Below are 25,432 nucleotides of genomic sequence, written 5' to 3'. Positions count from 1 at the left end.
TGGTACTGCTATAATTACTGCTGGGCTTTTAAACTAAAAGGTCCCCTCACTTAATTGACTGATGTGAAAAAATACATAGTACCCAATTAGAATTATTAATTCACTTTGCTTTTTGGTTTATAACCCCTTTAATTATAAGCTAATGTAAAACATTAATCATGCATCTACTGTATGCATTTGTCTGCATAGGCCCTGCCCATTTCCATTAGATTAGTGTTTCTGCCTTAAAGCCTTTTTCCAAACCTGGTAAGTTTTTGTCCAGTCTTTGTGAAATTTGGTACAGAGCAAGGCTCGACTAGGAATGGACTGACCTGTTAAAGGGGGCGTAATCGATTTTTTTCGCTGTTCTAGCTGTTTTCCGTCCAAAAACAGCGGTGCTTTGTGTCAACAGAGACGTCTGAAGGGCCGCCATCTTGGTGAGGTCGGCTTCGGTGTTAAGTTTCGTTTCTGTCATCAGATTGAAGTAGAGAAGAGTTTGCTTTGGCGGAGGCGATCTCTATCGGCCTCTGCTGGCGACCCGTAGGAGCTACACAGACATCCATGAGATGTATGGATTCGTCTTGTCGGGACGACCAAAAAGAGACCACTTGTTCTGTTCTCAAGCTGTGGGCCTGTAAAGCATGGGAGTGCTTTTGGTCATATATATTGACTGTTTTTATCAATATTTTAATATTTTGGAAGCTTCATGTTATTTGGAACATGGTTGTATGGAGAGAAATAATGTTTTGAAGATAACTACCAATAGAAAATATTTTTGAAAGATTGTGTAATAACTGTTGTATATCAGTTTCTTTTCATCAAATTTACAGTTACAGTTGTATTCCAGGTGTATTAGAAGATATTCAGGTGCATTATAATCTACCTTATGATGGTTTTGATGGTTTATTGCATTAAAATATAGCTTTTATTTTTTACCAGGCGAGGATGAAAATATCATATTTTTCATCTCCATGTAGTCTGTAATGGTAAAATAAATATGTTAATGTATGTTTTTGGATTTATATTCCTTAGCTTCTGACCTTTCAAAGGAGACCAGAATTATGCATCTAGGCCTAATGGTTGAGGAGATATTACTGATTTATTTTGGTTATTTTAGGTGTTTTTCCTGGAAATAAGTGCCAGGGTCCACGTGATTTTCAAAATTGTTTATGATTGGTTGTCAAAATTTTGTGGCCCGGACTTATTTACTGTGTAGCATGTCTACATTGTTTTAATAAATTTATGAGAATTAATACCAAATTATGAATTTTAATATTCAGAAAATATTAATTCATAAATCTCTCGTGGGGCACCACCCGATATTCCGTTCGCCCAGGGTCTCGGGATTCCCTGAGTATGGCTAATAATTAGACAATTATTCACTAGTGATCAGTTAATTAACAATCGCTCAGTTATCTTAAATCAGTCAGTCAGTCTCATATCGAAGGGGTAAATTCTCGTGGCAGGGACTTGGAGACAGGCAATACACACACAATTCCTTGATTACAGTGGAGTTTTATTAACTAACTAAGGTGATGTAAAATTGCGGTTAAATACATCAAAGAAATAAACAATGGCTAAACAATGAGGAGGTGGTGTTGTATTGTGGGGAGGATTTGACTCATACTGCAGCTAATGAACGCAATTAGATGATAACTCGGTTAAATTTGTCTAGGAGTTTCAAAGATTAAATATACTGGACTAATAGACTATGGGACATCACTGATCACAGAATGCAGGGTGTTTGGTCTTACTGCTTGTGTTTCTCCCAGCCGGTTGCTGGTGAACGGCCTCACACTGGCTGAGTCCGTGCGTTCTCAGTTAGGACAGCTTAAAACCGTTGGCCGGCCACTTTCTCTGCCAGGGAATTGCTCCGGAGGTCCGTCTTTTGTCGGCTTATTGAAGAAACTTGCAGTGGGGGCCTTTCCAACCCCGGCTCGGGTCAAAGGTTTGGTCGTCCTTTGTTACTGCTGGCGGGACCATGTGGATGGGTCCCAGAAGGGATCAGTGGAAGATAGCTCGACGGATAAGGCTTAAAAAGATCTTGGTTGTTCCTGAATTAAACTAATGTAGCTTAACGGACTGATAACTTTTAACAAAACAAAACCAAAGAAAATAAAACGCAAGTAAAGCTGCTGTTAAACGAGGGAAAGTTGAGGTCGCGGCGCTTCGCATGTGTAGCTTGAAACGAACAAAGGACCTTCGTTGCGCTGGGCCGAACTCTTAGGGCGTTGCCGGGAGAGGGGGGCACGCTGGGCACGTGCCGAAGCACAGTTGGAGAGCCAGGAACAAACAGAGGACAAGAGAGTGAACAAGTGCGTATGTCGCTGTTTTGTCTGTTGGGGCGTGGTTCCCAGAGGGCAGTCCTTTGTTTCCCTGAGAGAGGGCTTGTCTTCGGTTTGCCTGAGAGACTGTCTTCTTAACTTTCAATATGTCTAATCGAAAATGTATTTGCGCGTATTTTAATCAAATATCTTCCCACAATCAAACCTTAATTGCCAAATGGTTATACCGTTCTTAGTTTAAGCACTTGATAAAAGGAAAACAATTGTCAGTAGTTTGAGTCTAGCATTTCAGACGATGGCATGTAATACTTATTTTGTCCACTTGGGGGAGCTCGGGTTACATGAGGATAGCTCTGATTAATCCTAACACGATCTTCTCAGGAGCTGGGGAATTTAGTCATTTTTAACCTTAAATTTGAGCTGGAAAATTAATTGAGTATAGGATGACATTTCTTTATCATCATTTCTAAAGGAAGTGTCAGAAAGTATTGTGAACAAAGCATTGTGTACAAATAAAATAAAGTCAGGTGACCTTGCTGAAAATTACAACACTGCAAAATTAACTTATTTAGATTCTTTTCAAAAATAGCAACAACAACATGGTAACATAACTACTGAAATGGAATGGGGAGACCTAGTAGAGGTAATTTTTGAGTCTTGAGGAGACAGTACTCTGTTTACACAAAGGAATTTAGGGCTGTCCCTGGGTGTCCTGGAGTTCCTCACACCTGGGCGTGAAGAGGAGAATGTCCTTTGATGTGAGGTAATTAAACAAAGAGCAAGGACAGTTGCCATGGTTACATGTATGGGGAGGCAGTTTAGGGTTTCCTGCCCTCTCTTACGAACAGTTTTGATAGGCTGTTCATGAGAACGCTAATCTCTGGTCAGTGTTCCTTTGTCATTTTAACAATCAGGCGCCAAGGCTTATCATGGCTTCTGCCAAAGGTGGCCAATTTTACGATCAGACTACCCAGAAACAGCACTTAGGGAGAGAAACCTTTCACCTCTTCCTTGGAGTCACTTCAGCTGTCTGTTGAGTTGATATCTCACCCCTCCTTTTCTTTCTCCCAGGGTGAGAGAAAGAATTTGGAGTAGTCCAAATGTATTTGATATAAAATGCACAAATCCACACTGTTGGTTCACAACAACTGCATCTGAATGATTTTTGTTCTGGTCAATATCTAAAACCTTTCCAAAAGGAAAAATAAATACAATACACCAGACAACTCTTCCCCATGCAGTATTATAACTTAATTTGATGGACATGAAAAGTGATCTTTTGGCTGAATTTAGCCACACTGGTGTAACACTATAAATGTTGGAATGGGAAAGTGTGGTTTGAAGATTTAAGTTTTGATTGATAAATAAGGATGATTTATAACAACTCAATTTGTCATTTTTTTATTTTTTAAGTTTTTATTCTAAATGTCGTCTATGCCAATAAAGAATTTCTGCACATCTAATAATGTCTTGCAGCATTATATGTGCTGGAAAGAAAATAATATGTTCAATATTCTTATTCCAAAAGTAATTTTCAGTGAAATTGACTTATTGCACTTATTGGACTCTTATTACTCATATTGCTTGCGGATATTGTGATGTTTGTATTCAAGTATCCTAACCCCTCTACTCTACCACCAGCACACAAGAACTCCAAGAACAACATCTCTTTTCTCCAGCTGCATTTTACTGTAATTACAGGAAGAGGAGAGGGATCCAGGTAGAGCCTGCAGTTCAACGTTTCATAGTAAATCTTTACTGCCTCAGCAAGGTGTGTGATGTCGGACATCAGGGTTATAAAACTGAATCACCCATTGTCGCGGCCCAGAATGATTCTATTTTACTGTCCTTCACAAAAGAGTAGGCAATGAAATTAGGGATGCGAGTGCTGAATCAGAGAGCTCAAAACCCAATTAAAGTGCCAATTAATGAGCAATGTTTTCCAAGAAGGTAAAGTGGAGTTAGAATTACCTCCACTCTCACTAACCCATTATTCCATCTCCTCATCCTGGGACCATCCTTTTTGAGTTCAGATATGAATATAAAATGTGGGGTGAAATAAGGAAACAGAGTGCAAGTTATGTTTAATCTAGTGATATGTCTGTCGCGAACTAGTCTGCTAAGAGTAAGTAAACGAGGGGAGCCAATCCCCCTTTCAGATGAAGAATTGTGTATTTATTTCTTGCAACAAATAAGAATGTAACTTAAAGGCAGTGACCAATAGATGTGGAACTAAATGAAGAGCTGTTTGGGAGCCATAAGATCCATCTCCCTTCAAAGAGCTAAACCATCACTAGTTTAATCATGAGGAAACAAACGTTCAAAGCACTATTCAGTGCTTCTGTGTAAACCTCAATAGGCAGGGAGCTGAGGAAAGTTTGTTTATTGTGAATCTGGAGAGAGGAGGTGGTGTTTCAAGCGTGACTGAGGGCACAATTAATGAGGAGGCTGATGGAGAATTGTACAGTGGCAGAAACAGTGAATTAGCAGACATATGAAACGAGAGCGGGACCAGAAACGGTGAATTAGCAGACATATGAAATGAGAGCGGGACCATTTGTGAGCCTTGCTGTGACAGGATAAAAGTATTACTAAGTAAGACATGGATTGAAGGGATAGAAAGCAAAGGTACTATGCATGTACACAATAATTTAATCAAAGAGGAGTATCTCAGGACCAGCAGCTTGATTGTATTTCCATCAATACAAACTCTTCTTTGAGGATGGCTGCATGATTAAAGTGGGAACTGGGTTTGCCTCTTAATCCTTGAGTTGCTGTCTCTATCAGTGTTCCTGGCTGTGAGACTCACCCTTGTGCACTCAATCAAACCGGTTCTATTGCTGTCACACCTGGACTCTGTTGAAGTGCATGTGAGAATGCATGCTCTTAGCCACTTTAAGTAAATCAAGTCGCGAATGCTGCTCAATGATCAATTTTTCCTTTTGGATTTCTGCTGCATTAATGCAGGCTGCTCAAGCTGAAAGATTTCTGTAAGTTAATAATCTTCTACATAAAAAAATTTCTATTGGTTACTTATTATTCAGGCCAACTATTATTTTGAAGTTGGTTCTTTTGTTTTCCCCTACGGACTCTGTACAACTCTGCATTAAAAAAGGTTCTTGCTAAGTCACTGCTGAACCCAATGAAAAATTAAATTTAATAATTTAATTGAAGACAAGGCTGAGGGTCTTTCAAGAGAAACTTGAAACTGTGTAGCTATAAACTTTTACTTTACTATCACGTAACAGGGTAGACCTGTATCGGCCTGATTTTGAATGGAGATAGTGTGATGGGTGAACACCTAAAGTGTGTGTGTGTGTGTGTGTGGTGGCTGTCAACCCAGAGTTTTCCAATCCAGCCGTGAGCGCGTTCACATAAAAGAGGCGGTGTTGGCAGCAGATGACCAATCGCAAGTCCACTGTCAGCAGATAGTCACGTTCTACAAACGAAAAGCAAACTGTATCACTTCAGAAATACGACATGGTCTAAGTAGCACGGCTGCAGCTGACACATGCAGGGAGACAGAAAATCGCCTACAGTGTGAATCCCTGAGCTCTATGAAAATTTCAGCCTTATTCTTTCAGCTCGGCACTGAATGAGTGGTCGTTCCACCTCACTTAAAAAACTTCTCGTCACTTCAAAAATGACTAATTTATTTAACACACTCAAAAGTGTTCCAAACATTTTTCTAAATTAATGTCATAAAGCAATGAAATGAAAAATCCATTCATGCCATAAAATGTGCTCAAATAGTCTAGTGGTTGAATCAACATTTAGCCTAGGCTAATGAAAACTCATCTCATACCTATGCCCACATTGCGGAAGGCGAAACATGACCAGTCTCTGTGATAGCCTATAAGATAGCTACTAACCTAAAATAAATAGCCTACATTCATATTAAAATTTATTTCAATATCCCTACCAAACTGCTCATAGTATTCAGCTTCACATGAGAAATATGAAACCATCCATCCATCGTCAACTGCTTATCCTGCATATCGTGGGGGAAATATGAAATCCATTTATTTTAAACGGACTGGGAGCAAATAAAAATATAATACACATTTCAAAGCAGTTAGTAGGCTTACTGTAAAAACCTGTAGGCTAGGCCGACAAAAACTCAACTCCTACTTTGTAGGATGATATCGCGATAGACTGGAGTTTTTCCACATTACCGCAGCAAACATAAAGCAGCCTATAGAACAGTCTGTGGAATTTCCTACAGATGGTGATGTCATTTTTCAAGAGAGCTGATTGGTCAGTAGGCGGCATTTTCGTAGAGTTGATCTCTTATCTGGAACATAACCTGCTCCGAAGCAGGTTAGCTGTTCAGCATAAGTTACCATGGCGATCTACCCGGTAAGAAGTGAATCATCGTCGTGGTACTGAAAACCCAGGGTTAACCCCAAAATCCTGCCTCGTGGTACAGGCCCCAGTCCTTGGCGCGTTGTTTGCGTTCAGTACACGCAGGGAACGGAAGTTGAGCACACCTAGCTGCAAATAGCCTAATTCCATTCTACTTAATTGATCCTGAGTTTCCTTTATTGAACTGACTTTTAGCTTTCTTAGCTTCGGCCTTGTTCCAATTATACTATGTAATACAAAGATCTTATGCACTGCAACATGCTGTTTCAGTTTGCCAAGAATACATAGCTATTTATTACCTATCAGCTATTCTGTGCAATTGTGTGTAACTTTTTTTTGCAACAATAACTGAGATACAAATGGTTTGAATTTTTAATTGCGCTATCAAAGTAATTTGCTTTAAGTGTGTGTGTGTGTGTACACAACTTCTCCAGATACCAAACTAATTTCATGCATTATTATATTCTCCTTTGCATCAAACACAATACATGCCCCCTTTCATTTTCTTACAAATTGAACTTTACAATAACTTCATAATCTGGGATGTGAATATTTGTCTTCCTGCACCACTTAGAGCTCTCATTATATATAAAAACTATCCTGTCTTTTTCCAAAGCATCTTTTTGACAGATCCATATACAACTTTCATACTGTTCACATCTTACTGTCTGCCTGCCAACTTTGCAAATCAGGTACATCTCATGAGTAAATCTCGATTCACTCATTTAGAGATTTGAGTCAGTGCAGTTTGTTCTGTTTATATTTGCAAGCTCTGTGATCACATCATGTAAAACTTTGATGCAGCACATCTAGGCCACTTTTATCCAGTTCAGTATTGTCCCAAATGCATTTGAACACAAATCAGCTGCAAGGTGAGATTTACACCACACTTTTTATTCATCCACTCATCGGACAGTGCTGATATTGCTGAAACACAAATAGTTATTTTATCGCTATTAAATGGTTTATAAACCAATTAGCTTTTTTAACTTCTGAATATGGTAAATGCCACCCAATATTCAAATGCTGTGCGATGTACTCCGATGTACAGACAACCCTAAAATCTGTTTTTTTATTTTTTTAAGATAAATCTTAGCTTTGAGCGATTCACACACTGTGAACCAGCTTAGTGAGGCCTCCTGAATCACAACTTCACCATTTTAATCCACTTTTTCTCTCTCAACATGATCTTGAGCAAAGAAGACACATAAGTGCAGTTGCTCCACAGCAAGGGTTGTGTACTGATAAGTCTGCATTAACTGGAGATGCTCTGTCCTGACACAGATACAATGATACAGTACTGAAATGGGGCCAGCTATAATGATTTGATGCTGTTCGTCATGCCCCTGATCTTTATAGTTATTATCACTACACTTACTGGCCCTTGGCTCTGAGTATTAGTTGGCACAACAGCACACTTACTGGTGCTTACAAAGCTAACATTTGCCTTAAATGCGGGGGCAATGGTTATACTGCTGGCAGCAAACACTAGCAGTAATAGATTGCTTGATGAAAAGAGTTAAAAAAAACTTAAACTTTCAACTTTGTACATTACTTGGTAATAGCATTGCATTTTTCCCCGTATCTTGCAACATATACTGTGCAAAAGGCGCGTATGGTGAAAATGCTGTCAAATAAGAATGCTTTCAAAAATAGATAGATTATGTTTGTCACTTAACAAATTACAGAGTGATGAGAAAAATGTATACACCATGGCAAGACTGAGCATAGCAACAAGACACAATGTAGTTAAACTGCATCAGCAAGGTCTCATGGGCAGAAATATCAAGGCAGACAGGTGTTTCCAAATGTGCTGTGAAGTGATGGTTTGGCCCCCACAGAGCCCTGATCTCAACATTATAGTCAATGATTTGATTTTGTTCTGTTGACTCATTTTTTACCTCACCTGTCAACAACTTTGCACAGTACTGTACATTTGAAGAAACAATAATGCTTAAGAAATCTGACTAAGTTGAAGCGTGGCAATAACTAACTTTGTTTTTTGTTGTTGTTGTTTTTTTTTTATTTAGCTGACACTTTTGTCCAAAGTGACTCACAATTGTGATATGTCAGAGGTTTCATGCCTCTGGAGCAACTAGAAGTTAAGTATCTTGTTCTGGGGACACAGTGGTAGATGTCACGGTGGGAATCAAACCCAGGCATGTCCATAATCCACTGCAACATCACCACCCCTAACTACCTTTATTGTAACAAAATGTGTTGATTTTTTTTATACTGTGACAATTTCAAACGGATTATTATATTGGTTCTATTGATATCTAAAGTGGAGCCCATTTAGTTTCAGGTCTTTAAACAAGTTGAATATGGACATGAATGAATAGATGTTCTTTTCACATTCCTCAGATGAATGCATCTTTCCAGACTGCTGACTTTATTTTTCACTTTGTTTGATCATAGAAATTGCATTGTCTTGTGCAGTCATTATTTCCTTCCCTGCTCTCTGTTAAGAAGAAAAGTTTGTTGGCTAAAAGGTTTAGGTCCATTTTAACTAGTCATGCCTAACATTAAATACCTTTTGTGTATTGGTGAAACTGTCTACAGACTTTATTAAAAGATGATCTGTGAAACACTTCTTTTTATAATAGGTAACCTTGTGGACCTATTTTATAATTGCCTGCACATTCAGGATACGCTTTGCTAGTTCTTTTTCTTGCAGCTGACTAGGAAGTCCAATCAGCTTTTTATTTTTTATTTCGACAGTGGAAGAGCAGAGAGAGGATGCCGTGGTGGATCTGATCCAGTAATGCCTGGAATCCTCTGACTCCGGTTATGGCACGTTACGGCTGCGGCATGGTTTTGATGCATTCATAGCCCGGCATCAAAGTCCACTGGAAGCGTCTCAGAAGTGTTTTATTTACTTGTTGTTAATATGTCCTTTTTGTGCTTCTACTACCTTCTTTACAGCTCTGTGACCCCGTTTCATTCCGTCAACTTCAGGCTGCATTTCCTACAAGGAGCATTTCAGAATCAGAGCATTTTGCCTGCCTGATTTTGCTGACATGTTTAGATTTTGTTGATTAGATAATCAGTGTTTGCATTTTGTGCTTCTACTGATGATTAAATAGGCATGTAGTTAAATTATTTCTTTGTGTCTGTTTTAACAATGTTTATTGTTGTTTTACAATCAGGAGTCTCCGCAGGGTGTTTTATTGTGAAAATTGACCGGATTCTCTATGCCGTTCTGTGTCTGATTTAAAAATAGACCTGCTACCTATTCTCTGCGGAGTGGAGAGCTGCTTCTGGGATGCGACGTACCCGGAGTCAGTGAATTTTAGGTGTAACACTCTTCCACTGTCATCTCAATTGTATATGTTGATGTATAACTCTAGTTTGCCGACTACTGTCCATTTCAGCCATTTATTGGTCTCTTTGTATCTATAGCTACATTTTTTCATTTGTACTCCACAACATTTATGTTCCCTCTACAGTGTAGTTTATACTGCAGTCTTTCTAGCTAATGTTGTTGGATGCTCTGTATTGTTAGTAGTTTGTATTGTAGTGTATTGTGTTTTAAATGTCAGCCACTGTATAAAGCAACTGTGTATAAAGTGATCAGGCTTCTCTTCACCGCAGCACTTTGTTGATGGAAAGGTCATCCAGGATGAAAAGGATCACCATGGTTACGCAGGAAAAGAAAAGTGTAACCTCCTATTCAGTTCCTTCTCGTGTCCACCACAGGCTCTGCAAAGAATGGATGCACCCTCTCAAGCTTTATAATGAAAGAGTAAAATGGCAGCACCGTGGGCTGTTGTCTTTTCTCTCCTATATAAAGTGCCTTTTATATAGGAGAGAAGGCCGGTGTGGCGTCAGAATCATTTTCAGCAGCAAATAATAAAAAAAGATGCAACGAAAGATTTGCAGTTTGAGACTTTCATGTGAGCGGAGTCCCACTATAAGCGTTGTTGTTTGAACATTTCTCTGCAGAGAGCACCTGAGAACAGCTCTGCGACTAACAAGATTAAAGCAGATTGGAGCTTGACAAGCAACAGAAACCGTGAAGCCTCATTTCTCTACGCAAATGTAAATGCTCTTCGAATTCCTTTTACGTTTTTGTCTCTCATTCCCTGTTTGTGCTTTATGACCCTTCCCACCACCACCTGCTCCTTTATACCAAATGTTTTTCTTTCACTTTCAGTTCACCTTGGAAAAATAAAATGGAAGCCGTTGCTGTTGCAGTTAAATTGAACACTCTTTCAGTATATGGAAGCCTGCAGTTTTATTACACAAAATCCTACGCTCTGGATTTTTTAGATGGAAAAAAATTGGATGAAATGTTTTCAAAGAAATGGTTTAATGCAGCCCTAGAGATTGCCTGTCAGTATTCACATGCTGTCACTTCATTATTTTATGATTTTGGCCATGGTAGTAAAAGCCACTCTGTATCAAAAAGATAGGTCCAATTTCAGTTATTTTGATTTTTTTGCCAGCACATTTCCAAATGTCAAGGATTTAAGATTTCACAATTAAACCAGCTTCTTTATTTTAAACACATTTTTTGTATTTTTGAGTATCATAGCGAGGTTTCAGTGAACAAAGGGAATATATGCATGCTTCCGTCATTCAAGAAGAAATGAAAGAAACATTAATCATGGGGTTGCTAAAATAAATATCACGTTATTTTCCTTTTAAGAAGCACCCACCTTAGCGCACACACATCCAAGTTTGAAGCCATGTTTTTACAACACAGAGATTCTTCTTTGTTGTTCACCCCACCAAAATAGAGTGGAAGTCTATTTGAAAAGAAAGTGACAATAAAATACAAAGTCATAAATGGTAAAGATTGATATTTATTTCTCATCACAAATAAAAAGAACCATGCTTACTCATCACAGAAAAAAACAAAAAGAGAAGCGCTCAGTCTTTGTATCTTTACCGGCGTTGCTGCCGGAGTGTTTTTTGAGAAGGTGAATAACAGCACTCTATGAAGATTGAAATTCTTTAAAAAAAATCCAAGCCTATGCCCATACACTGAAGCCCCAAACCTCCCACAACCTGTGCCCTCCTCCACCAAGCTCATTTGTCCCTCCCCGAACAATGATCACAGCATTATTTGAGTGGGTCAGTCTGAGGGCTCTCAGTCCCCAGAAGTCTTAATAACCTGGAACAGTGTGACATTGTAGAGCACCTGGTGTCCGTTGTTCCAGGTGTACAGGACCCTCTCCCTGGGGTTATAGTCCATCATGGAGATGTGGGAGTATTGATTGTGGAATGGGATGTCTGTGTACTCATAGCTTGATGTGTTGGTGTAGTAGGCAAAGTAGATCTTGGCACCAGCCAGGTGGGAGTTGGTGACATAAAGTGTACCACAGATCATGAAAGACTCTCCAGCACTGCGCTTGGGAAAGCCTGTGTCCCAAGTCTGCAGCACTTCCAGACTCTGAGGCTCCAGGCGGCTGATGACAATGTTCCCAGCATTGGGGATGGTGGTGTAAACAGCCCACAGGCCATTCTCATCTGCCATGAGGTCGATATCAGAGGAGCCACCCCAGGAGTAGGGAAAGGTGTTGTTATAGCCGGCCCCACTCAGGCTGCGCTGCACCAGCACACTTCGAGAACGAAAGTGGTACTTGATGATGATGTTACTCTGGTACTTGTTGTAGTACAGTGAGCCGTTGAAGACCACGTGGCCAGTGCCGGCCCAGGGATGAGGCAGCAAGTGCTGCACAAAGTTCTGGCCCTTCATGAAATCATTCATTGTGCGGTATTCCAACACACGCCGTCCCTTGAAGTAACCATCCATGGACCACACCTGTAAAGAGAAGAATACTGAATCCCACTGAGAAGAAGGAACAAACTAAAGGAGATAAAGATAAGATCTAGAGGTTGTAGCAGAATATTGTTGTGCTATAACTGACACACCTCTCTGTAAGAACACGGTTAGCAGTGTTTCATTATAGCCAGTGGTGATGCCCTGAGCAAAGTAAGTGTGCTGTGTGTATGTGGTGAATCTCTTCTTGTTGGAGTGTGAGTGTGCGCTTTCATGCAGTTGTGCATACTTGATTGTGTGTGCAGAACTATTGATCTCTCCTGCATGTGGGAGGGAAGATGTTGCCTATGCTTTGCAGTCAACCACTTCTTGTGCTCCCTGCCCTTTCCAGTCCACATTTACAGAAAATCAATCCATTTAGCAGCCCCATCTTTTTCTTCAAGCACTCTCAGCGGATCTCTCCACTGACATGGCTCTATTCAGGCATTTCCCATCTCGTTCCCTCAATGCTTCTGCCGAGCCACAGTTCAGCTTTTAATTGATTCAATTAAACTGCAGTTGGCCTAGATATTTAATTTGTCCTTAACATATCAAGGAGAGCTTTGCTAAGATGTAGCACTGTAGTTCTTCTGATGCTCCAGCCACTGTTTATTTTTCCTCCTCTTTCTCTCTTTTCCAGCTTTTGCCTCCTTCCCAGGTGTGGAATGGGCACTTTTCTTCAATAACAGTTCCAGTGGGGCGATAGGAAAGGTATGGGAGGAGTTGGGCTTGCTAAAATAGAGCAGCTGAATCATGGAGAAGGGGAGATTATGGAGTATTATGCATTGTTTCTCCTCTGCCTGCCAAATCAGTCCCTAGAGCTGAGAAAAAAGCTGAGCCAGGCCAAAGCTCAAAGTTGTTTTTTCAGTTTGGCTCCTTAGCGACAATGATATTTCCCAAATATGATTATCATGATTAGTGCGGGCGCTGATGTGATATTGCTGATGTATCTGGCTATTAATACAAGCAGTGATTGATCTAAAGATTCTAATGAGATCTCAGGGAGTCACGTGATTAAAGACAAAGATCTTGGCATTTAGTCACAGAAATTGACCCCTGCTGTTGGCAATAGCTATTTAGCCTGTTATTATTCACGGTGGGGATGAAAAAGGCCATCACCATCTCTCCTGTTATACTTAATCAGTTTCCATTCTCCCCTACAGAGGGCTAATAGTCCACTTCCCCACCACAGCTTCCCCCATTCACCAGGTCCTAGTTCCTCATCCTTTTCTTCCCCCCTTGTGCCCCACCCCCCACCCCCCACCCTTCTCACCATGTGTTTTCCCATACGAAACCACATGCCATCTCTAATCAGCTGAAGCCATTACTATATCATCTTGGTCCAGAGCATCTCAGCACACTCCTGGTAATTACCTAGGTGATTTAGAAAACTTGAGCCCAAACAACTCATTCATTTCTCCACTGATGATGAAGTGATTAATCAGCTGGAGCTGCAGTCACAGAAGACAGGGAGGAGGGAAAGGGATCCTATCCATCAGTGACTCAGCTTTGCATCCCCATTTCACTATCTGTCTGTCCTCCTATTCGGGCAAAACGGTCAGTCAGTCAGTGAAGTATCATGACAGCATTGCTGTCAGGGATATTCTTTCGGTTGAGTTTGGCTTGTTTTTGACAATGACTATGTTTCTACTGTACCCTCTGTGGAGTTATGAATTTACATACCAGGGATCAAAGGGATCCAGTTCAGAGGTGAACAGAAAAACAGAGGGACTTACTCTGTTGTCTGAGCTGGGGATCATGGTATCTGTCATCCAGGAGCCGAACCTTGACCCTGATGCACGTACGGTGATGGGATTACTGACGCCGGTCAGCTTCCCACAGCCTGGAGGTCAAATAAGAGAAAGAGGTAAGATGACAGATTTATGTATGTATCTATGTTGGACATGAGGATGTGCACTATGGCACTGCGTAAAAATAAGACTGACGTTTATTTTTTGCCAGGGAACTCATCTGAAACATGATACTCCACCAGGCTGTGATTTATGCCCTATATGGTTTTGTCAGTTTAGGGGTTTCCATTTGTGGACATTATTTTTCACTTTTTGCAATCACATATGTAACAATCTGGAAGATGTGAGCACTCTCCACAGCCATAAATATAACATTTAAAAGGATATATCTGGATATATTGATGGATATCACAACAAGGATTTAATAGTATTGATCAGTATCTGGATTATTTCAAATCTCTGTGAAAACCTGTTTAGGTTTAGCTATTAAGTAACAAAAGGTATGAATATGAACTGGACTAATTTCACATTTGCTATTCAAACAAATAACTAGGTGACTGTTTTGTACAATGATCTCTTGTGATCATTGTACAAAACAATGATCACAAGAGATTTCTAAACATATATGCATTTTTTTTTACCCAGTTTTTAAAAAAACACTTCATCAAAGTTATCTGTTAAGGAATATGTATATATAAGTGACTAATTAGTAACAATCAAATTATTATCTCTGCATGAAGCCATTTGCTTTATGCAAAAGCTTAAAGCCAATGTAAGATAATAACAAAACACTAATGACCTAAAGGCTAAACTCTAACTGTAGTCTTTTTCTGTGAAGTCATCAGTTTTATATGTGTAGGATTTTGTAAAATCATCAGTTTAAGCTAACACATTTACATGAGAACACAATCAATTATGCATTCAGGCTTTCTAGGCCATTTTTGAATTTATGCAGATAATTCAAGCACTGAGTAGAATGGAAATGTTGATGATGTACAACAGAGTTATGACCATTGATGATCTTAATTTAATCATTAATACCTTTCTGCACTGCTGTTGTCCACACTGTAATTGCTTAAGTGCTACAATAATATTTAATCATGAATTTCAAATGCACCATTCCATCACTACCCACCCACTGTTATCTACATATATGTTACCTAGTTTCTGCATGCAGGAGTGGAGCCTGGTCTCCAGTAGCAGGACTCTCTGCCGCAGCTCCTCATAATCATAGGCCCCCATCTCTTCTTGGATGGCCATCAGCACCAAGGACAGATTCCTCACCTCCTCCCGAAGACGCAGGATCATCTTGGCATCTGCCTTGTACTGTTCCAGTACTGGCAACAGGGGGAGCAGCTGGGTCACCTTGTCTTTCAACTCCTAAGATGGTCATTGCAGAGAAAGACACATGGAAAAGCAAAGGGGGTGGAGAAGATTAAAGCTTGTGAAAATATAGGGCAAGGGATGAGGTCAACCATCTTAGTCAGTACAGGGGACTGTGTGCAGCGGAGCTCATTTGGCTATATTGTAGTCTACATCACTTCTTCTCAGTTTTTATGTCCTTTAGCCTGCTGTTTTCGTTACTGTTCTAATCAAGGTTCCACCCACTTGTTTGACATTAGGCTTCTTTGTATGGTCTGTAAGTACATATTTATTTCCATTTACAAACCTTTGTGTGGTCTGGAAAGCAACTATATTTACACATTCATTTCACTTTGACAAAATGCACGTCTGTTTACTGTCTAAACTGATTCAGGTGATTACATTTTCACCTACAGTGAGGATCATGGTACTGTGAGTGTAAACTTGGTCTGTGACTCATCATGTGTTTAAAGTGAAAAGAACAATGTGTCCTTAGGTAGGAGTGCAGGAAGCAGCGGGAGAACCAGACTGCCTGCTTGGAAGGTAGAAGGCTCAAGAGAGAAATAGGTTTATCAATAAAGTGTGGCCGCCACAGGAGGGGCTGTTTCCTCCTTGTTAAAGTTTATCGTAAATCTGGTGATGGAGCAGCTCTCAGCCCTGTGGCGCCACATCATAAATCTCATTTTCCTCTTTTCAAGCCGCGAAAATTCAGTCTCGTTAATCTCCCGCGCTCTGCCATTGGCAACTTTAAGCTCCATGCATTCATCTGCCAACCTGCTCTGGTCAAATTCGTTTAAAAAAACAACAACTTTTTTTTCTCTTTATTGGATTTCGAATTTACATTCCTGGGATATAGTGCTTACTATTCTGCATATTTTAGTCATCTTGGTCTTTCCTGATGAATTGGCTAATTTCATAAAAATCTTCATTAACTCCATTGGACACACTAAAAGCAAAACACAGCCATTCATGCTTGTCCCTGTGCTGAGGCAGGGTCCCAGCGGTAAAGCACACTTAGCATTTATCAAGGCATCTTTTAATCAAACTATTTTATGGTCCATCTAATATGTGCAAGACTGTGAGAAATGTGTAGAAAGCCCGGGCAAGACAGCCTGCTGACAGAAAGACAAAAAGGCCCACTGATAATGGCAGCTGAGCCTTAGCTTGTAGAGAGATAAGGTAGAGATAAATGTGAATATATGTGCCTGTTATCTAAGAGCAGACACCAGAATGTTAAGTATATAGAGTAGGAAGAGAGGCTGAGTGAGGAGAGAGAGGAAGGTTGTAAGGAGAGGAATACAGAAAAGACACTCTTCTTCTAGGTCCAGAAGTTTAATAATGCAGGAGCATGTGAATTTTCTCAAATTTCCTCTGCGTTGACTCAGAGATAGTTTTGGAATTGAACTGGGGCAATCTTTCGAGAGTCATCCAAAATGTTATTGTCTGTGAAGAGCGAAAGAGATTGCAATGCATCTGGCAAAGTTTATGTGCACATGGAGAGCAGTGCCACAGCTAATAGTATCTGCATTCACTTGACAATAAAACAAACAACCAACACTGTACAAGAGGTGACAGACAGCCAATTACCTGAAAGCCCTTTGGATTGAGACTGCGGGGATTTTCAGAGGCCACCTTCAGCTTTCCATCCACCACTTTCATTAGGCTCTCTGTGTTCCTTACATACTGTAGATCTCTGTACGTCCGCAGGTCCAGCACCTCCATTGACTGGCTAATGTTCTGAACCTGACACACACACACACACACACACACACACACACACACACACACACACACACACACACACACACACGTACATCAAATCCCCAGGACATAGGCACACAAGAATTTCTTTTTTTTTAGTGTTCTTCTTAAAAGAATAGATTGGATTTTTACATCCATTCCTCATCAGATTGTAATTAGAGATCAACCTGTTTATTGGATAGGTGATCAACTATGTTAATGATCAATTCGTCGTTTCAGTAGTTTTTCTGACAAATATGAATATTTTCTGCCTTTGTCCACAATGACAGTAAAATGAATATCTTTGGGATTTGGATTGTTGGTTAGTGAAAAAAAATTAAATAAATCACGCTGGACGTGAAACTGAGATGGATGCTTTTTGCTGACTGTCTTCAGAACAAACGATGAACTGAGAAAATAATAGGTAGATCATTTGGTAATGAACATAAATTTTAGCTGCAACTCTAGCTTATCTGCTATGAAGAGGGACAACTCTTTACATCTCATTTAGTGTAAAATTACCCTCTATGGCAGTGGTCAGTAACATGCGGCCCGCGGGCCAGAACTGGCTTTGATAGTAGAAAAATAAAAAATAAACTGATAGTGGCTGGTGCTGAAATAGTTCTCAGTTATGACAGCTACAGTTACTCACGTAATCACTTCCTCTTAGTGCATCCAAAAAGCGCAAGAACGTTTTTTGCAGCAATACTTTATCAAGTTTATTGCAAGCTTTTACTTTGAAAAGTTCTGAAGGACATTCAAAAGAGTCTCTGGCCTGCTTGACACACCTCTGAAAATGCCGTCAGTAAACGTGTGATTGGATTCCCCTGAATTTCCTTAGGGAAATTAAAATAAGCATCCATAGGTTTATGAATGCAGATCAAACGCGACGACCCGCACACAGCCCAGCACATGCTTTATTGTGAGCATGTGCAAATGTTGTCTTATAATCAATTTGTTTAACAAGGGAGAAAAAAAAATATCCACCATAGGCTGGGATTGATCATACAACCCTCCCAACATGAGTCTCGCTCACTACCAACTAAGCTAAATATACACATGAGCATTCAAGGATTTGAAATAATTTGACTATGTACTGGCCTGCAATGTAGTGGCTTGAAAAAGATTTGGCCCGACTGCAGACTTATTTGCTGACCCCTGCTCTATGGACGATTAACAAAAGATAACTTGATGCTGATATACTCCCAGACGCCCAGTTTGGGTTTACATCTCACCGGGGAAAAACGGATACGGAAAAATTTTTCCTTCAAGGCACTGCAATTCCTCATCAGTATATTCCAATACATAAGTATTACAATTATTTGCATTGAACTAAATTAAAAGCTCGTGCTCTGCACCCAGTATCGAGAAAAATGTGACAATTAAACTGTGTGCTATAGTATATGAGCAATGCCTTTTTTAAAAAGGCATAGCCTTAAAAAGTCTAAATCATGTCTTGAAAGTATACAGTTCGCTTAAAAAGACAATATTGAGTCCTATAAAATGCACATAAAACAGAATAAACAGTTGACAACGAGCAAAAGCGAAACATAAAGCAAGAATAACCAAGCTGAAAGGTTAGGAGCCTGAAATCACTGCACAGTTGTCCAGAACTTCATCCAGAACAGGATGATACATACTAATACCCAATACACTGATAAAATATGCAATAAAAACCAACAGGTATTCAGTTACGATAAAAATATCTCCCTCTGCTGTCAAAATAGAAGGGCAGTAAGACTACAGTACCATTATTACAGTGTACACAAGTTAATGGATACATAGGAAATATAATGCAAACAGAATAAATCTCATGGAGGAGCAAACATGTTTTCAAGTAGGTGTTTATTGAATCTCAGCTCTCAGAGGACTCGGTTTTGCACTATGTTTAATTTTTACTAGGTACTCAGCTTGCTCACTCGTTGACAGCCCACTCTGTTGCTGCATAACCAGCCTACTGTTTCATACACCCTCTCATCTCCTGCATGTTGCCCTGAACTGGCCAGAAATCATCTGAACATTGACATGTTACAGGGCGTTGGTGCATTTAGGAGGCTCACGTTTGCATATGTCCAACTTCCCACACAAATAGACTCCCACCCACACAGACATGCGCCACTGAAACTCCCAAGCACACAGAAGATATTTATTCAAATCACTCCTAACAAAAACACAAACAGTCCCAACTCTCAAAGGTCACAGTTTGGCATAAAGTCTGTTTTGCACCAAATGCCTTGCTTGCCTACTCTTTGACAACCCACTCAATTATTTCGTGTCCAGCCTACTCTTTTCTACACCCAACTCATCTTCCACATGCTTCATGAACTGGCCGGGGAATATTTGGTCAGAAAATATTTTCTTCACCAATTAAATCTTATTTGACAGCAGTACAGATGGAATAGTTGGAAGAATGTAGAACAGTAAACTCTTCCACCCGCCTGGAGTCTAAACAAATGCAGTGTTACCATCCTCCTGGGCTGTGATAGCAGTTGGGACTGCTTGATCCTCTGAACCGTGGTAACCATACACACACCAGGCATTTCATGCTTTCTGTTGGCCACGTAAGATGCTCCTCATACTAGAATCCAATCAATCGTAAGTGTCCAGTGTAATGACTCACTCTGGACCAAATCCTTAAGTGTCTTTGTGCGTATGTATACCTGTCTGTGCCCTCCTATCTCATTTTATCTCATCTCAACTCAGATAGTCAGACAGAGGGATGGTCAAAGGGGGATGAGGTGTTCTCACGCCACTGTCCCTCAGGGTCAACTCTGCTTTGGATGGCATTTTGTCTGCCTTTGCAGAAAGCTGAATGGAGGTTTTTGCACAAGGCTACTTTAAATTCTTTGAGCAGAGGGCAGTTTTGACATTGTTAGCATAACCTTGGCTTTCTCTGTCAGAAAGAGCCTTTGTGGATGTGGTCTGCTCATATAATTCCCCCACATGCTTCGGGTTCAAATGAGGACGTCTTAGCGGCCATGGTGCAATTATGTGTACACACAGACTCACACGTAATCTTTTAACTTGTGGCTTTCACTTGTGTGCAGATCACAATTGCGCTGACGGGAGTCCTCATTAGGCTGGACTTACGGGAGCGCTTGGCTCTGATACTGGTGTCTTTCAAGCTGTGTGCGTGTACAGAGGGTTAGACACAATAACATAAACACCCACACTATAAAATAAAATCATAAATAATATATTTACAAAGCTTACAATATTTTTTATTTTTGTTGATACTGTGTGACAGAGATGATCATTTCACTCTGGTAATTTCTGAAGCCTTATTTTGTGTAATTGTAAGTGGTGACATGCAATAAAATGCAGCAACACAATCTGCACCCTCAAAAATAGTAGTATTTATGGCATTTATTATTAATAGATTGCTCTATATTTAAGTCTCATCATATTCAGGTTTGACTAATTATCACTGAGATCAGAAAGGATTAAGCTGAATATCCTTGTCTTTACCCACCCAAAAGTTATGTTTCTCCCTGCAAGATGGCCTACCAGTTACAAGTCCTCCAACCTAAACAGTAACATAGTTTTAACCAACCTCCAAATACCACTCATATGACTGTATCCTACAATAGTACCCCTACTGGTGGCGTTCTGCATGGTGTCCATGCCTCCTAAAATGGCAATTTTGAACTCTTTCGAAATGTAGGTCCGGTCGGGAAAGACATTTTGGAAATCATGTCACGTGACCCATGCCACATGACATAAACACGTGGAGACTGCAGCGACACAAAGGAGGTGAATCTACACAGCAGTTGGGTTTACTGATCAATATGCTACGAAGCTAACATAGCTACTTGACTTTATTAAAAATCAAATCAGTCTTGTTTAACACAGGAACCGAACGCTGGTCTCCTGGGTGAAAAGCAGCCAATTATAAAACGGGACTGTCTTTGTCATGTGTTTGCGTTTTACGGCCACTACAGGTTGTTGCCACAATAAACGTGAACACGAATAGTAATTTTGTGTGGCTATAACAACCTATATGGTTGTTGTTATGTGGAGAGCAGGCTTACTGTACCGTATAGTACTCTATAGACTTGTAGGGAATTCAATCCGCATTTAATGTGCAGACTCACTCGCTATGAGCTATATGAGCAGCACTGACAATAAGGAAACTATTCATAAACATGTCTATTAAACACATAAATCTATATGTGTGTGTGTGTGTATATATATATATAAACAATTCCTATGAATACATACAGTACATATGCATTCTTGCACGCATCTAGATGAACAAAAAGACTTTCTCTGAATAGCTTTATCAAGTTTGCCTGCTTCTATACCTGAATATGCCTTCTCTGTTGGAATATGCTTCTTTTCAAGTATGTATGACTGTGGATTTTGTCTGTATGAATGCGTGCTTGAAACACCAGCAGACAGAGACTGTCAGGGGAAAAGGCAAACTTCAATCAGAATGAATGCAATATGTGAATTCAGGTGTCTCATTGATCCATCAGGACCTCAGAGCCTATTCAGCATTTCAATTTACCACCACCTCTCCTCACAAGACCACATCAATGTCAGCCCCTCCTGTGTTACCCACACTCTCCTACTTTTTTGCTCCCAGGCTTTCGTTCGCTCTGTAGATCCTCACTCTTATTCACCCATTCGCTGCTTTTGAGTGTCCACAAATAACAACTCTGCTGTGAGCTGCCACGGACCATCAAGCAAGTGAAAGGTATTAAACATTATTTCTCAGGTTTTTATCATTTAATTTGGGAAAGAAAGGCGGATTACAATGGAAAGATGCCAATGTACTGCCTGCAGACCACCAATCGATGCAGTTGCAGATCTGGAGAGTTAACAAGCAGCTGTGGATCACTTGTGAGCAGAAGTTCTTTCCTGCCTGTACTCTCACCCCTGATCTGTGTGTGCGTGTTTATGCACTAGACACAAGCAGGAAATTACATTTGCATACACTGCCTTGCACTGCAGGTCAATAACACTCTATAGTAAACATAGATTTATTGTCTGCTTGCTATAACATGGAAGCATGCCTGAAGGTTTTGTGTGTGTGTACATATTTTTGTACAACATTAAATGTATTTGCTTGTCAGACATGACACAAGTATGCAGTGTTGACTGAAATGTTTCACTTAGAGAAAAACAATGAGCACAAGTCTGAGTAAACAGATTGAGTGTGCAAAGCATTTGCTGTGTAACTATGCGAAAAAAGCATTTGCTATTTTCACTGATTGGTAAAACAGTTAATTTTCTTAATTTTTATCTAATGGATCTATATTAATAAAAGAAATATTATAAGGCCAATTCTCAATGAATCCAATTTCATGGGCAAGTTAAGGACATTTATCTTATTAAGGCTATTAATGCTTCATTCGCTTTAATCATCTGTTATTCAAAAAAAGAATAACAACCAACCAACAATGGCAATCGTCTTCCGTTCTGCGTCGTGTTCATCTGCATGATTGATCAACTCTGGGGTAAAGAAAGTGAGACCGTTCACTTCAGCAGCCTGTATTTGACAGACGGCGACAGACATGAGCGCAGTGCAGTGTGGCAGTTTGTGCTTGTGTATCTGCGTGGGTAACAGTCGTGTCTCAAAGTGAGTGTGTAATTGACAGCTGTCACCTTCTCCATGAGCTGACGAAGCTGCCTGCTGCGTGGGTCGCGGTTACACATGTTCTGGGCCGGCGCGACCACGGTACAGATACACTTCCCATCTGCGTCCTGTGCTGAGCTGTAGATCTGCCAGCCCTCCTCGGGGCTCGGGTACAGAGCCTGCAGAAACATAGACATATATATCTCAGACTCTGTGAAGAAACTGGTTGCGTCTGTCTGCTGCTGTTTATCTATGTTGCTACCAAGCAGGCTTTTGAAAATGTGTGAGGGCAGACAAGATATTTTATTCTGCCAGCATGTATCAACAGTAATCTGAGAAATGTTCCACCCTTATAAAACATTTCTAAACTAATACATTTATCTAATACTTCAAAGTGTTTGAAGAAAGTGTGAAAAAAAAGACACTTTAATATGTTCAGTATTGTGATTAGTTGTGCCCGTTCTGTCACCATAAGTTAGCTGCAGAGTCACAATTTTTCTATGGCATCCTCTTGTCTATGCAACCCTGACAAAAGTTACTTTTCCCCTAAGGCAATTAATGGCAATTGTCACCCTCAAAATACTCAAATCACTTGCAGTCTAATTTTGGTATTAACTGGAGAGAAACAGAAAGAGAGAGAGAAAGCGAAGCCTGAGATTGACCGTGGTGTTCACAGCAGTAAAGACAGGAAAAAAGAGAGACAGCGGATAGAAGAGAGGGAGAAAATGAGCAGAAATGGGTGCAGATTAAGATAAGACAAGAACATTGGTGGAAAATGCACAAAGGGATGAAAAGCACGACAGAGATAGAGTAACATCTTGATGGTGGATGAAGAAAGACAAAGACAAAATGGGAGGAAAATGGGGATTTCAAAGACAAGAGTCAGGCCAGCCTGTGTGAAAGCAGAGCATCTAATAAGTTTGGACACAGAGAGGAAATGGAGCTGTCCGGGATCGATAATGCAGGCTGTAACCAGTGGAGGAGGGGCGAGGCTGAAAGGGTGGATATCTCTCTCTCCCCGACTAATCCAATCAAAAGTAGTGCTGTTCACTTGCAAGCACATACACATGTACACACAGTTTTACGCAAAGGCCCGGCCAGGACAATCCGTTCATTCACACTGCATCTACACACACTCAGCATATAAAGCAAAATGTAATGAGAAAAAGAGCAGCCATTTTAGTGATGAAATTAAAGACCCATCCACATAAGTGGTAGGAAAATGCTTGAAATAAAATCTTGTGGCTCGGCTCTGTGCCGCTCAGAGCAATGTTGCGCTGCTCTCTCGTCTCCTTGGGTCGGGGGATCAGATTAAAATGTCTTGGGGGACCGGGGGGACTGTGTGATTGGAGTGTAAAGTAGCAGCCACCCTGCGAGCCAATGTGCTCACTGTCACATCTTGTCACTCCTGCCAATCCCTTGACACCACACCCCCTCTCTCCTCCCCTGGTCTCGCTGCCTTTCCCTCTTCCACTCTCACACTCTCGGAATGAGTGAATTTTAAATCTGACTTACTCCAAATGAATTATGGCAAACCGACTATAGCTAGATGAGCTATACTGTCATTCCTTGTAGTATTTAATGTTTCATTATATTCAAGGTATATTAAGTAGAATCATACAGTAACTTCTAAATTTAATTAAACTAAGTCAGGAGTAATATTCTATTCCTATTTTTTATTCATACAGTATTACATACATTAGTAATATTTCAGTATGACTGAATGTCTACTGTGCACATGAATGACTCACAGTGGAACAGTTATTGGCACTTGGCTAAATTATCGTTCAATTATTCTTAATATTGATGCATATTTGTGAGTCAGTGTGCAGCCAGTCGTTAGTCTTCCTTCTTTGAGGGAACCCAGCATCAGAAGGCTGTTAGGTGGCGAGGCGACAGAGGTCTGCAGAAGCCAGAGTTGGAGTTAAGACAAGACAAAAGGAGCAGACTCCACAGCAGAACGTCCTCCAATTTCTTTGAACCGCATCTGACTGTCTATTTCATTCTGCCATGGCTTGAGGGGAGATTCTTTTCTTCTATCTGGTTCCCTGCCTGCATCTCACTCACTGTCAGGACTTCTGATTTAATATAGTGCTCATGTGTTTAAGTATTTCTGTGCACATGCCTGTGTATCTGCCTGTGTATTTGTACATACCTGATGATGTAGATGAAAGAAAAGCCCATACAGAATATTTGTATGTTTGTGCATACAGTATGCAAATTTCAAGGACCGCCTTTTTTCACCTACGTAATATTGCGAAAATCAGGAACATCCTGTCTAAAAATGATGCAGAAAAACTAGTCCATGCATTTGTTACTTCTAGGCTGGATTACTGCAATTCCTTATTATCAGGCTGCTCGAAAAAGTCCATTAAGACTCTTCAGCTGATCCAGAATGCTGCAGCACGTGTTCTGACAGGAACCAGGAAAAGAGATCACATTTCTCCTGTTTTAGCTTCTTTGCATTGGCTTCCAGTAAAATCCAGAATAGAATTTAAAATCATTCTTCTTACCTACAAAGCTCTTAATGGTCAGGCACCATCTTATCTTAAAGAGCTCATAGTACCTTACTACCCCACCAGAGCACTGCGCTCCCAGAATG

At 40.3% G+C, this 25,432-nt stretch overlaps 1 protein-coding gene and 1 long non-coding RNA gene across 4 annotated transcripts in view; one reads left to right on the top strand and one right to left on the bottom strand.

Annotated features, from left to right (window-relative positions):
• The window catches only part of LOC123960240, a 29,957-nt gene extending 18,587 nt beyond the window's left edge, over nt 1-11,370 (top strand). The window contains exons 2-3 of the long non-coding RNA XR_006822489.1: nt 10,575-10,670; nt 10,786-11,370. This is a non-coding gene — a long non-coding RNA (uncharacterized LOC123960240). The remainder of the gene's footprint in view (nt 1-10,574; nt 10,671-10,785) is intronic.
• Nucleotides 11,371-11,578: 208 nt separating this feature from the next.
• The window catches only part of olfm2a (olfactomedin 2a), a 43,634-nt gene continuing 29,780 nt past the window's right edge, over nt 11,579-25,432 (bottom strand). For 2 of the 3 annotated variants that reach the window (XM_046034868.1, XM_046034862.1), the window contains exons 2-6: nt 22,860-23,009; nt 17,097-17,252; nt 15,308-15,527; nt 14,133-14,239; nt 11,579-12,399 (exon numbers count right to left, since the gene is read on the bottom strand). In XM_046034868.1, the coding sequence (XP_045890824.1) occupies nt 11,725-12,399; nt 14,133-14,239; nt 15,308-15,527; nt 17,097-17,252; nt 22,860-23,009 (1,308 nt within the window). In that variant the 3' untranslated portion in view covers nt 11,579-11,724. Of the gene's footprint in view, nt 12,400-14,132; nt 14,240-15,307; nt 15,528-17,096; nt 17,253-22,859; nt 23,010-24,985; nt 24,999-25,432 lie in introns of those variants that run through there. The other variant, XM_046034870.1, reaches the window with a different exon arrangement.

Source organism: Micropterus dolomieu, linkage group LG02 (assembly GCF_021292245.1).
Source record: "Micropterus dolomieu isolate WLL.071019.BEF.003 ecotype Adirondacks linkage group LG02, ASM2129224v1, whole genome shotgun sequence".
Taxonomy (NCBI): Eukaryota; Metazoa; Chordata; class Actinopteri; order Centrarchiformes; family Centrarchidae; genus Micropterus; species Micropterus dolomieu.
This window is presented reverse-complemented; position numbering and strand designations above follow the sequence as displayed.